The sequence below is a fragment of the Semicossyphus pulcher genome, unplaced genomic scaffold (assembly GCF_022749685.1).
Source record: "Semicossyphus pulcher isolate SPU_LCO1_2020_fin unplaced genomic scaffold, fSemPul1.0.p SCAF_14, whole genome shotgun sequence".
NCBI lineage: Eukaryota > Metazoa > Chordata > Actinopteri > Labriformes > Labridae > Semicossyphus > Semicossyphus pulcher.
In genome coordinates, this window is record NW_027211648.1 from 7,760,572 (window position 1) to 7,773,318 (window position 12,747).

General features: G+C 43.3%; 1 protein-coding gene across 2 annotated transcripts in view; it reads right to left on the reverse strand.

The window, feature by feature from the left end:
• Window positions 1–12,747, reverse strand: part of syne1b (spectrin repeat containing, nuclear envelope 1b) — a 76,709-nt gene that overhangs the window by 45,848 nt on the left and 18,114 nt on the right. For both annotated transcript variants that reach the window (XM_069661402.1, XM_069661403.1), the window contains 25 exons: window positions 12,555–12,719; window positions 12,098–12,232; window positions 11,127–11,285; window positions 10,643–10,851; window positions 9,752–9,860; window positions 9,247–9,411; window positions 8,840–9,007; window positions 8,571–8,747; window positions 6,495–6,635; window positions 6,221–6,381; window positions 5,847–5,997; window positions 5,232–5,459; window positions 5,051–5,149; window positions 4,775–4,962; window positions 4,566–4,689; window positions 4,227–4,393; window positions 3,931–4,084; window positions 3,173–3,798; window positions 2,908–3,087; window positions 2,645–2,795; window positions 2,369–2,527; window positions 1,284–1,466; window positions 967–1,068; window positions 601–804; window positions 201–408 (listed from right to left, as the gene is read on the reverse strand). In XM_069661402.1, coding sequence (XP_069517503.1) covers window positions 201–408; window positions 601–804; window positions 967–1,068; window positions 1,284–1,466; window positions 2,369–2,527; window positions 2,645–2,795; window positions 2,908–3,087; window positions 3,173–3,798; window positions 3,931–4,084; window positions 4,227–4,393; window positions 4,566–4,689; window positions 4,775–4,962; window positions 5,051–5,149; window positions 5,232–5,459; window positions 5,847–5,997; window positions 6,221–6,381; window positions 6,495–6,635; window positions 8,571–8,747; window positions 8,840–9,007; window positions 9,247–9,411; window positions 9,752–9,860; window positions 10,643–10,851; window positions 11,127–11,285; window positions 12,098–12,232; window positions 12,555–12,719 — 4,513 coding nt within the window. The remainder of the gene's footprint in view (window positions 1–200; window positions 409–600; window positions 805–966; window positions 1,069–1,283; window positions 1,467–2,368; window positions 2,528–2,644; window positions 2,796–2,907; window positions 3,088–3,172; window positions 3,799–3,930; window positions 4,085–4,226; window positions 4,394–4,565; window positions 4,690–4,774; window positions 4,963–5,050; window positions 5,150–5,231; window positions 5,460–5,846; window positions 5,998–6,220; window positions 6,382–6,494; window positions 6,636–8,570; window positions 8,748–8,839; window positions 9,008–9,246; window positions 9,412–9,751; window positions 9,861–10,642; window positions 10,852–11,126; window positions 11,286–12,097; window positions 12,233–12,554; window positions 12,720–12,747) is intronic.

The window sequence follows — 12,747 nt, forward strand, 5'->3', positions numbered from 1 at the left end:
TAAAGAACTGGTGGAGATTGAAACTGAATCAAGTGTAACAGAATCTTGTTTTGTCTTGCTGAAGTAGACACAGTTGTAATCTGAGTGGTCACTAACTGAGGCATGGCTTCTCAATAAAAGGCTGCAGACTCAATCTAGTCTTAGAAACAGGAGGAAGTGCAATAGTTTTATGTTTCATATAATTTAACACGATTTCTCACCATTGAACTGCTGCTGAAGACAGTTCTGCAGTGACGCCAGCGTCCTGGCAGAGAGCTGGTTCACAGACTCGTAGGTCTTGATGAGGTCGGTGAGAGCTGAACCCAAACCAGCCAGCTCCTCAGAGGGGTATTTCCTGCACAGGGTGTTCAGGCTCTCCCTGGTGGAGTCAATACTCCCCTGCTGATTTTGCAGCTCTTTTTGGAGATCCTTCAAAACATGTTGAACAATGTAGTTTAGTTTCCTGCCAAATCCTTCTATGAAAAAACAAGGATGATCTTTCTGTAACACCGACAATTCATAGACCAATGAAAGTCTTAAACTTTGTATCCCAACTCCTGACATGGAAATTCCCTTTTCTCAGGTTTACAAAGGCAACTTTCATTGTTATCGAGGAAGCACCTTGACTCTGCAGATGTCCTCAGGATCCGATCCAGTGGGAGAAGAAACAAGCGAATCCTCCATACTTTTCAGCCATGCAGACATCTGTGAGATGTAGTCCTCCAGCTGTTTCCTTTGGGAAGTGAAGTCCATGAGGTTTCCCCTGGCCTGCTCATGTAGCTTCTGAACTGTGCTGATCTTTTTACGGAGGTCGTTCTCCAGCACCTAGAGCAAGGACAATGAAAGTTTTGGGTGACAAGCATGCATATGGAGAGGAGGACCTATTTTGTCTGCAGAGACGGTGAATATTTGTTGGTTTATGCAGTATCACCTCAGAAATACAGTATTACAACCCAGAAAAGAGTAAGGTTATATATGTCTTTTTACCTGTAATTTAGCAGGAGTCTCTTCACTTTGACTGCACTTCTTTAGGTCTGTTATTTTGCTCTGCAGGGTCTGAAGTTTCTGCTCCTTCTCGCCCATTTCCGCCTGTGGATGAATAAAACATGAAGAGTGCATTACACCATTTGCTTTCTTTGGTTATCTGTAAGATGCTTAACCTTGTGATACTTGTCAGGAAGTTCATAAAGAAGGGAGCTATTATATATAATGATTTTGTTGGTTATGTGGAAAACCAAACTTATAGGGCACCAAAAGGTAAAACAAATTAATTCCCAGTTTTACAATGAAACCAGAAATCTCACCTGGAGCACGGAGAGCCTCGCGGACACCTTCTGACTGTCATTGAGGTTGTTCAGGCTCTCGTTTAGCTCAATCACACAGCTGCTCGTCCAGCTCTCAGTGTCCTCGTTGATTTTACGCACATCATCCCACAGCGCCATACTCTGGTTTAGGCGATCGATGTTGTCATCTATCTTCTCAGTCACCTTGAAATAAGTATAATGTTTAATATTATTTTGCCATGTTAATGCAACATAACTTAGACTTTAAAGCCCCACAATAAACTTTATGTTTCTAGATGAATTCATGAACACAACTTGTACTTGGTCATTTTAAAGAAAAACATTACACTTAGGGGGAATTTCACTAAAGGATTGCACAGCTTTTTTGCCTGCTAAACCTATGCAAACACAGAGGGTTGTATGCATCCCAAAGTGCGCTGCAGAGCAAACAGCATCTCTTTCTTCCTGTGCCGTTTGCGTGTATTTAAATGAGTCATTATGGGACATTCAGGGCCAATTTGGCCCCTTTCTATGCAAATGATCCTTTTGGCAAAAAGCACCTAATTCACCAACACCAGCGCTAAAAGCACCGCGCAGCAGAGAGTGGAGATGCAGACAGCTTCTCTCCACAATCAGACACAAAACGAGAGCACAGATCTGTGAAACTTTATGGCCGTGTTTGCTGAGTATCATTAGTGCAATTTGCTTTGTGAATCTGGCCTTGAGACGGAGCAGATAGTGGGTGCAAATGATGCTCAATTTATGGTGTTATCAGCGGCTGCAATTCAGTCTTAGTGAATCCCCACCTTTTGTGGCCCACTTGCTCTTTTAACCACACAGATGAAGTGCTGTCTGTTACACGAATACATAATCAAATGTTGACTGACTTTGAGTAAAATCATGTCTGCAAATATTCAACTCTTAAAATATTGTATTTTCTGTCTACAAATCCTACAAAAAAATAAAACAAAACCAGCAAAGAACTGACCCTATCAATAAGTATTGTCCTATAGTCCTCCATTATTGTCCAAAAACTATTGAAGACACATCAAGGAAACTTTAAATGTATACATCCTGATTGTAGAAACCCCCGAAGTCAGACTTACATCCAGCCACTGATCAACAAGTGTCTCCATATCCTTTTTCAGCATCTGAGCGTCACAGTCTGGGATCTTCTTCAGTTCAACCACCAGCTGCTTTCCTTTACTGGAGAACTGGTCCAGTTCATGTTGCTTGCTAGCCATCTCTATCTTCATTGCCTCGTGCTACAAAAGGAGTAAAGGCAAAGGCATTTAAAACCCAGAATTAAGATATCTTTTACATCTCGATTTGGGTCATGAGTTGTTATAATAAATAAATAATAAATAATAATTTGACCTGACCTTGGTTAGTGACCTCCTCGTTTCCTCTGGGTCCTTCAAAACAGAGCTTATGTCAACCAGAGATTCAGTGCTATCAATAATGCCGCTGATGGAGGTTTTCAGGATTTGGTATTCCCTCATTAGCTCAACGAGAACATTGCACTGCTCTTGTCTGTCGGAGAAAGAGAAACGTTTATTACCAACACTGAAAAACATGGACGTTTTAATAATTCAGCAGTTCCTGACTCAGTAGCACGGGACACTCTCTTCCATTCCTTCAGTACCTCTCTGTGATGAGCTTCTTGGTGTCCTCCCATGTGGTCTCCAGCAGGCTGATTTCCCTCAGCACCTCCCCTGCTAACTCTGCATCTCTCTTAGCCAGCTGGTTGCCCTTGTCCCTGAGCCACTGCTCCTCATGCTGGTGTGACTGGAGCTCATCCTCCATCTGGTTGAAGAACCTTAGCCTGACAATCAGAGGAATAAAATGTTGCTGTTGTACATGTTCCCATTTCATCTGTAAACATCTGATTCACTCTTTTAACACTTTACCTCTGCTGTAGCGCGTGCAGGCTGGGCTCTTTGAAGCTCTGGTGGTCGGCTTTCTCTTCGATGTCCTCCACAGCTTTGAGCAGCTGTTCTTTCCGCTGTCTAAATGAGGTCCACAGAGCTCCCAGGGCCTCTGCTTCACTCTGCTTGGTACCAAGCAAGTTCCTCACTGCATCCAGCTCAGCACTGAGTGCATCAGCCAGCATGCGGCAGGACTTGCGAGAACCCTCATCAGCACCAATGTGGAGATGGCTTTTGCAGAGGCTGCTGTCCAGATTGACAGCCAGAGTCTCGAGCTGGGTGATGTCTGGGACAATCGTTGCAAGCTCCTGCTGCAGCTCTTCTACTTTACCACGGTCCCAGCTTCCAGCACTCTCCACAGTCTGCTTCAGACCACGTAAGACCCCTGCAGCCACACCGTGCGTCTGCAGGAAAGCCTCAAGCCTTTCAAGGCACTCTAACTGGAGCTCAGCTGTGTGCTGAGCCTCAAGGTAGGGCTGCAGACAGCTGTCCGCTCTGCTGCGGAGGAGCTGAGCATCACCAGGCTCACAGAACTTACAGAGCTTCTCGGCCTGCTGTTCCAAGCTCTGTCTCACACTGGACTGCTTCTGCACGGCCGCCTGGGTCTCCTGTCAAAGGTGATTGATAGATGATCAGTTGCTGCTCTTAAGCAAAAAAGCATTTGTCTGATAACTGACTAAGTGGCTCTGAATGGAGTGCACCCTGCATGCAAAAAGGGATGAACGATGTGTGGTTCTTACCTTTACTTGTGTGGTGGCAGACTGCAGGTTACTAATGTTGATTTGAGAAGCTGAGTGCAGATTTGAGAGCATGGTCTCGCTCCACTGGGAGAATTTGAGCAGGGCCTGGTCAAACTGCTCGACCAGTGAGAGGTGGCTCTGAAGCTCTTTGATCCTGGGGGATGAAATGGCAGCAAAGTTAGTGAAAGGAAAGAAAGACGTGCAAAATGTGTGCATTCAAAGAAAGACTGACTGCATTGAACTTGCTTGATCAGACAGGTTAATGTGTGACCTGTAAAGGATTAGGACTACCCCACCTTTTAGGAAGGCCTTCATTTTGAACATTCAATCTCTTCTGCAGTGTCTCCAGCTCGTCTTTCAGCTGCCTCACTCCCTCTTCTGGTGCAGTGGGACACAAGGAAGTCCCCACAGATACCAGTTCAGCGTGAGCGGGCTCAAGGGACCGGACCTCAGAGTGCAGGGCCTGTAAGTTGATGTGTGGGCATCGACAACTTATTAAGCATGTTGTAGGAAAAGTCACACACAAATCTGATTCCCATCAAGCAACCATTTATGTTAAAGAATATGTTTATTTGTTTGAAAATTATATATATTAATATTATAAAAAATATTTGAGTATGTATAGTATGTAGTACCTGCAGATCTTGTAGCTCTGTGCGGAGCTTGGCTTTGTCAGCTGACAGACACTGACTCTCTGGTTTGGAAGCAGCTTCACTCCTCTCCAAGCAGGAAACAAAGTTTGACCGCTGTTTCTCATACCTGAAACACATCAATAGAAACGGTCCATTCACCTGCTTTAAAATCCAACATTTGTTACATTTAAGGTCTGTTCAATATCCCTTACTTTTGCCAGAGAGAAAGCAGGTTTTCCAGAGCGCTCTGTTTGTCCTTCGCCTCCTGTACATCTTGGTCGTAGCTGTTGTTTAGCTGTGTCACAGTCCTCTCTGCTCGCTCTTTGTCACTGAGTCTGCGGGCTCCGGCTGACAGAGACAGCAAGGTTCCCTTCAGCTTTTCCAGATGCTGACAGACATCCTGGGGAACAGATAGACAAGACAGTTACCTACACGGCATCACCTGTCAGCTGGAAAAACACAAGTACAAAGTTGAAACGACGCATCACCATGTGGCTTTGTAGAGCTTTGTAGGTCTCTGAGGAGGAGGTGCAGGACTTGATGGGATGCTCCAGTTTTGTTTGTAGCTCACTAAGAGATGCTTGCACCTAAAAGAGGATAAAAATTCAAACTTATGATAGGTCCGTATCTTTTCTTGTCTACATTGTCATTATATTTACTCCCATTTACCTCCTCTAGGCTAGTTCTGAACTTCTCCTGGTGAGATGAACTTTCCTCCAGCTGTCCATCAAGCTGCTGCACGCTCTCCTTCAGCTCCTCCCAGTACCTGCCGATTTGGGTGAGTCGGGCCTTGACGCGAGCGGCCTCCCCTGAAGATACGAACTTGGCTAGTTCCTGGGAATCTGCCTCCAGCTGGGAAGGAACCTCAGCTCGCTGCTGGAGCTCTGCGTCAACAGCCTAGACATGCGGGGAAGGATGCAAAAGTCTTCATTAACTGTCCAATGGAGTTGAAACATTACAAAACCTTGTTGGGCATTGAGGAGCTGTTAAATGAGGCATAATTATAACTTAGGTTGATGGCTTTGGCTATTACAGGCATCGCAAATTCTTCTTCTTTTTTTACTACAGCTTTGCTACATAGTTACACCCACTCTTAACTACCATTTTTGTCCCTTTGTGTTTAATACAAAGACCTAATGCAGGTGTAAAAAGCAGAGACAATGTCAGAAAAGAAGGTCTGTGTTGCTGCTTTTTAACACCTTGAGTCAAGCTTATTGATTGGCTAAGATTACTGTTAGGAGGCAATTTCAGACCCTTGTAGCTTTATGATCCACAGTGCGGTACCTTTACAGTGTTGATCTGTTGCTCAAGAGGACAAGCAGAAGATTTAAGTGCATCCAGCTGCTTTTCCTTGTCAGAAATCCACAAGGAGAAGGTTTCAAAGCCAGCTCCGAACTGATCCCACTGGGTTTTCATTTCCTCCAGGGTCTTGAAACTGAGACACAAGAATAAATAAGCGAAATTAGTCAGTCACAGCTGTAGCTGCAGATTGTGTTGGGTAATTTATCACACAAAGATTCTCAATTGACTATCACATACCCCAGCGTTACCGTGGCATTTCTTTTTGTGTTAAATTCTGCTTATTGTAGTATGAGGCATATCTGATGACTACTAATCTTATTTATGAAAAGCAACAAGGATAAGATGCATCATCTTACTCTTTTTTGAGCCCAGCCTCGACTTTGTCCACCTGCTCGCTGAGAGAACGAGCTTGTTGTAAGAGCAGCGTCTTGTTTTTCGGGCCGAGCTGGATTTCTGTCGTTCTCTTCAGCAGAGTGTTCATATGTGATGCCTCTGCTTCACACTGCTTCAGCAACACCTGTTTACAAAATAATACATATATTAGACATATTATTCATTTGAGCAATATACTTCCAGCAGGTAAAATGTCAAGAGTAAACCTCAATATATGTCCACAGTTAGACTCCTTACTCTGGCCTGGTCGAGTTCAACAGCGAGGCTCTCTGGACTGCTGAAGTTCAGGTCTCTCTCCATCGTCGAGCGTGCTCTGTTAACAAACTCATGCACGGCCTCCTGCTGGCTGTCGAACTCCTGCCAGGCCCCCAGTGTGACCTGGAGATGATAAAGCATTAATATAATTCATGTTCAATTAAAGTTGTAATCTTGAAGATCTCAGTTTGGTTCTCTTTGGCGGCACCTATGGCGATTAACAGTAATTGCGAGAGCACACTTCCCAGATATCCAGACAGCGTTGCATGTGTGACGTCCACGGTTGGCTCCGGTTGTAACTCTTGTCATCCATCTTTTTTTTTGTTTGTTCAGCCATAGCAGATTACTGTTTACTTGCAACACTGCAGAGACCGGAAAAGCAGCCACTTAGCTCCGCCTACCCTCTCTGCCAGACCAACCACTGCTTGGGTGACGGAAAACGCGTCACTAACTGGGCGCCAATTTGGGTCCAAAAGGAGCAAGAGCAACAGATAATATGCTATGTTTGTTTGAATGTAGTATATAATAATTACTTAATTTATAATTACTCTACTTTACAAATGACACATATTCTGCCAATCGAGCTTAACCACATCAAGTATTCAGGTGACACCTTCGTGTTTGGCTCCATCAGCAGGGGTGATGAGTCAGCATATCGACAGAGGAAGCACAGTTAATATTCCGCAGGCGGCTGAGTGGTTCTGCTGCACAGTCGGAAACATCAGGGTATTATTTGTATGCACCCTTCAGAGTATCTTTTACTTCCCATAATGCATCCTCTCTGACACAGAGAAGCTCAACAAAGTTTCCATTTCAAGACTCCCATCTCCATCCTGTCTGTGATCTACTGAGAGTGTGAGGACTCGCTGCATCACTATCTTCTTAAGAGACAGGAAAGCTTCAGAAGGCAAGCCCTCTCAGCAGAAAACATCAATCTGAACTCTCTACCCTCCACTCAGAACTATTCTCAACAAATGCTGCTAAATTTAAAGCATTCACTATTTCTTTGTCCACCTGGTACATCTGTCAGGGATTTCTTTACTCATGTGACTTGGCTTTATGCATTTACATAAGGGACAACACATATTTATTAACATCAATATGATCTAAGTGTTGTTTTCATTAATAGCCCCTGGTCAGGTAGAAGTTGTGTACATTGAGATAAAACACAAGACATACAAAAAGCAGAGAAAAAAACATTAAAAGGCTAAATGCTAAATGCTACCAAAGAAAGGCTGGAGCAAAGTATTACTAACAGAGAGACAGAGAGAGTAAATTATATTTTCCCAAACAGAAAGAAACAAAATTTGTCTAGGGCACAGAACTACAGTCCGTTGCTTCACATTAAAAACATCCCATCTACATAGAAATGTAGAATCTGTAAGCAAGGATGTGGATTTCCGGGACGGCAAGTGTTTGTAGTACGCTTGTAGTCCGAATAATATTGACCAATCACGTATCAGCAGGCTGCGGCGTATGCAGGAAAAACAGTCTGTGTGAAGAGCGGCAGCAGGCGGAATGTAATGCACCGTAATGACAACCCGGCTCACATCAGCGTGATCTGATGACGGTTTAGCTTCTTATTAGCTTCTCTATAAACAGACATCTGCATGCTAACAGCTAACAGTCTGTTCTGGATCTAAAATTCAACTTGAGATAAATTCCCTCACGAAGGTCGTTTAGCGTTGATGATGATCGATCCGACCTCCGTTCAACAAACGAGCATTTTAAAAGTCGTTTTCTTCTCCTCTTAACGACAGACCTGACAAAGCTTCATTTTTATTTTTTACTGATCTGAATCATGATGTTGAAATTTCGGCAAAGGTAAGACCCGTTAATTAAAGTCAATCACAAGAAAAACTGTTAAGTTTATCGCTAACTGCGGCTACATGCCCCGGCATGTTCACAGGTGTGACCAGTGGCTATATCGTCGTCAGACTATAGCTGATGTGATCCAAGATTGGTTTCCATTAAATGCTAATTAATGACCGTTGCTTCACTTAAAAATGTCTTTATATAAAGAATAGTACCCCAAATGTTTTTTGAATCACTGCTCACCTCAAGGCTTTGCTCCTGTGAATCCATGCTCTGCTCCATTTTGCTCAGCGTGTTCTCTAAATTCTGCAGGTCCTGCTGCAGAGTCTCCCCCAAACCCTCCTCAGCCTGGAGCTGCTGGCCTCTGGTGATCAGCTGCTGGACGTCCTTCCTCTTCAGCTTTAAGCGTTTTAAAAGTTGCTGTATGATATAGAACACATTCAAATTGTTACTCTATTGTAATTCTCTCTAAAGTAAACATTGCCTTCCAAATAATCAAAATTCTAAGGTACCTGGTGGACGAGGAGAAGCTGCTGGGCTTCTCTGACTGTTGGACAGTCCAGTATTTTGGTGACCTCAGCCTGAGCCTCTTTCTGCCCCTGAACCAGATCATCCAAAGTAGTTTGTACCTCTTCCCTGAACTGTACACAATCCCCAACAGCCAGCACCATCTTCTCAGCCTGAGAGATACAACAGAGATACAAACAAAATGAGAACCAACATTATGATTTGTACAGTATGTCAAGTTTAATACAATCAAACGTCTTACTTATAAAGTGCTATTGCCTTAAGAATGTGCAATCATCTATACCTTATATTAGGTTTAAATGTTAAAGCAGTTTACTGTAGACTCTCAGAAGGGGTATGATGACTGGATTGTGTCTAGCAGCTAAAAGAAAACAAGTGAAACATCACTAACCTCCAAGAGAGAAGCAAGAAGACCCTTAAAGTCAGTAGAGAGTTTGCTCAGAGCGCTTCCTTGCCTCTGGGCATCGCTGTCAGCAGAGATTTCAATGAGTACAGCCATACGAGCTTTCAGCCAGCTGAGGTTCCCCTCCTGCAGCTCTGCATCATTCCTCAGCTCCTGCAACCAACATGAGAGTGTGATATAGTACTTAAAACGTACTGTTTGTCAAATTTGTTCATTTGTATTGTTTGTAATAGTCTGTACTGTAATGTGTGTGTTTTTAGATCTTTCTGCCCAGGGACCAAACATGGAAATTAGCTATATAGCTAACTGTGGCCCAACAGTTGTGTTGTGCATGTCCCCTGCCAAATGAACTAATGATCGAAAGAGTCACATGACACAAAGGTGTATATAAAGTCTCCTCAGCAGTGACACTGACAAGTCAGGAGCACATCACAAGTGACACATCACAGAGAAGGTGAGGAGGATGGGCTGTGGGGTGAACAGATTAACTCACCGTGATGGTGGTCTTCACCTGCCCGTATTTTCTGGGGTCATTGGCTCGGTTTCTCAGCAGCCTCAGTTGGCTTTCTTTAGATATGAGCCAGCAGGAGAGTTCAGCGTACCTGTTTCACAGCACAAAGGGAAAATTGCAAACTGAAAAAGATTTTATGAGTCATTGGTTGTGAAAAAGAAAGGTTGCATTTCTGCATGCTGTGACGTTATTACAGGCAAGTTGTTTTTTTTCATGAATCAACAAACATGCTGTGATAACTGATCGAAGACAGAGGAAGGACTCATTCAAGATAATGAAGAAATCAATATTTGTTTAAAAAGACATTCTTAAAAGGAAAATCAGTAAATTTCAAACAAATAAACATCATGACAGGATCAGTTGTATCGCCAAACAACAATTGAAGATTTGCGAACAATTTTGGGAACTTTTTATCATGATTGTATTTTCAAAGAAATCCGTCCATAAGGATTAAACAGGACCGTTCACATCAAGTGGCGTTATCTGGTTTCCGTCTCCTTTATATTTACAGTTGTGTTTATGTTATGTGCATTATGGTTGTTGACCATGAAGAAAACATGGAGCAGAATAAGGAGTCTTTGTCTGTGCACTTATGCTACGGTAGTTAAACTTTGCACTTGTTATCTATCATTGCCAACATTCTCCTCAGCCCAACTCTCTCCCCTCATCTCTACTGAATGACGAAATTACTTTAGGTATGCAATGAATGCAGGCTGCTGTCTGGTTAAAGAAGACCACAGTTTGCTTTTTCTCCAACAGCACTGCAACAGTCAAAACAGGCTAAATCAACTTTAACACTTCCTATAAGTACCTATCCTGTATGCATGTACCCCCTGTCACTATTTAAAGGGTTGAGAACGAAATAAGAAGTACCTTGCGTTGTAGTCCTTCCATTTATCCTGATGCTGCATTAGCTTCTGATGAGTGTTCTCGATTTCCTCTTTGACCTCAGAGAAGTCCTTCCTCGCTGTTTCCAGGGTCTGGTGGACTGTGTCACCCTCAGGGAGCTTTTGACAAAGTTCCTCCATCAGCTGCAGCCGTTTTTCACAGATGGACTGAGGACCCTTTTCCCTGAAGAAGGCCTTAAGTAGAAAAACAACAAATATAGTTTTGTGTTAGAAGTAAACACTTTTGAGACAGGATATAGCATGATTTTCAGTGTTCTAATGCTTCATACACAGTACGCTGCAAATTGAGGACAGTATTTGCTTGAAACTGGAAGCGCTTCAGTCCTTTTGGATCATGTTCATTAAAAATTCTCACACTGCTTCACAGCACTGAATTGGTATCGAATAATTTCACACTGGGTTAATCAATACACGAAACTTGGCCAGCCGGCGAGCCGCTCTGCGCTCACCCTGTGCTCCTTGATGAGCCTCTCGCTCCCCATGCTGGCCAGGTGGCGGTTCTCCCTGGTCACCTCGGCCTGACACTCCTGCAGCAACACCATCAGCTTGCTCCTCTCCACCTCCACTTTGAGATGCAGGAGGTGAAAGGGGGAGTCTGTCTGAATGTCCTAGAAAAGGAGAAATGCAACAGTTTTCAATTTGTGCTGTCTGTGTAAAGCAACTTCTTTGGCTCAAATGTAAAAGTAGCCGCATAAATATAGTTTATATGTTTAGTTTAGTTTACAACTAATGTCACAATTGATGTAGTACAAACAATGTAAACAGTGTGACCAATTCAAAGCCCTTTTTTCCAAATACACATATTTATATAACGATGTAACCATCAATCCAGTAGCTATACCGCTTATCCTGTTCAGGGTTGTGTGGGCGCTGGAGCCTATTCCAGCCGCCATTGGGCGAGAGGCGGGATACACCCAGTCAATCACAGGGCTGACACACAGAAACAGACAACCTTTCACGCTCACGCTCACACCTACAGCCAATTTAGAGTCACGAGTTAACCTAACGAGCATGTCTTTAGACTGAGGGGGGAAGCTGGAGTACCAGGAGGGAACCCACGCATGCACGGGGAGAACATTCAAACTCCTCACAGAAAGGCCCTCTACATCTGAACCAGGGTTGGAACTAGGAACCATCTAGCTGTGAGGCAACAGCACTAACCACTGCACTGCACCACCGTGCAGCCAATTGATGTAAACAACTGATGCTAAATCACATATATAAAATATACTAATAATTTTTAAAGCAAGTATTTTGTCTCTGTGATGCATGAGACCAAACTGCATGTATAAAATAAAGTATAAATAGCATAACATTTTGTAGCTTTAAATCGCACCATGCTCAAAATCATTCAGACAACACTAATCTGTGGAAAATATTATCACACAGTAATATGAAAACAACATTATAAGGTGCTTACCTTCCAGTGTTTGTGCAGCTTCCTGACTGTTTCCTGCAGCGACTGTTGCTCCTGCTCTGGCAAGATGTCTGTCAGCTCATCACAAGCTTTGAGGAACGTATTTAAGACCCGCTGATCTAGCTGGCCAAAGAACTCCTGCAAAATAATAACACCTCATTATGTGTCACACTTTGTACAGGATTAGTCATCCTTCTAATTCTGTGTATTAATAGGTATTTAACACTCATTTTTCCTTTACATTGTTCCATTCTGTCCCAGGATAGACTGTGGTATTCAAATAGGCTCAATTTAGACTGTATGTGCAGCTGCGTATGGCATTGACAATCAAGATAATAGCAAGGAGGATTTTGGTCTCTCATCAGCACTAGCATACTAACACAAAACAAAGCAGTGAAGTAGCCATCGTGGTTAAACTGTATCGACTGTCCTGAATCTTTCACAGGGCCTGTTTTCTTACTGTGTGTTTCTTGAGCAGCTCCTCTGGGTTGCCTCTTTCTGTCAGACAGTTCTGTGCCATTTTAAGAACCTTCTCCAGCTCAACCCGTGACTCATCAAACCTCTTCATGAGGCTGCTGTTTGCCTCCACATGCTTCCTCCACTCGGTCGATTCCTTAATCATGGCCTAAACACACAGATGAGTTATTTATTTC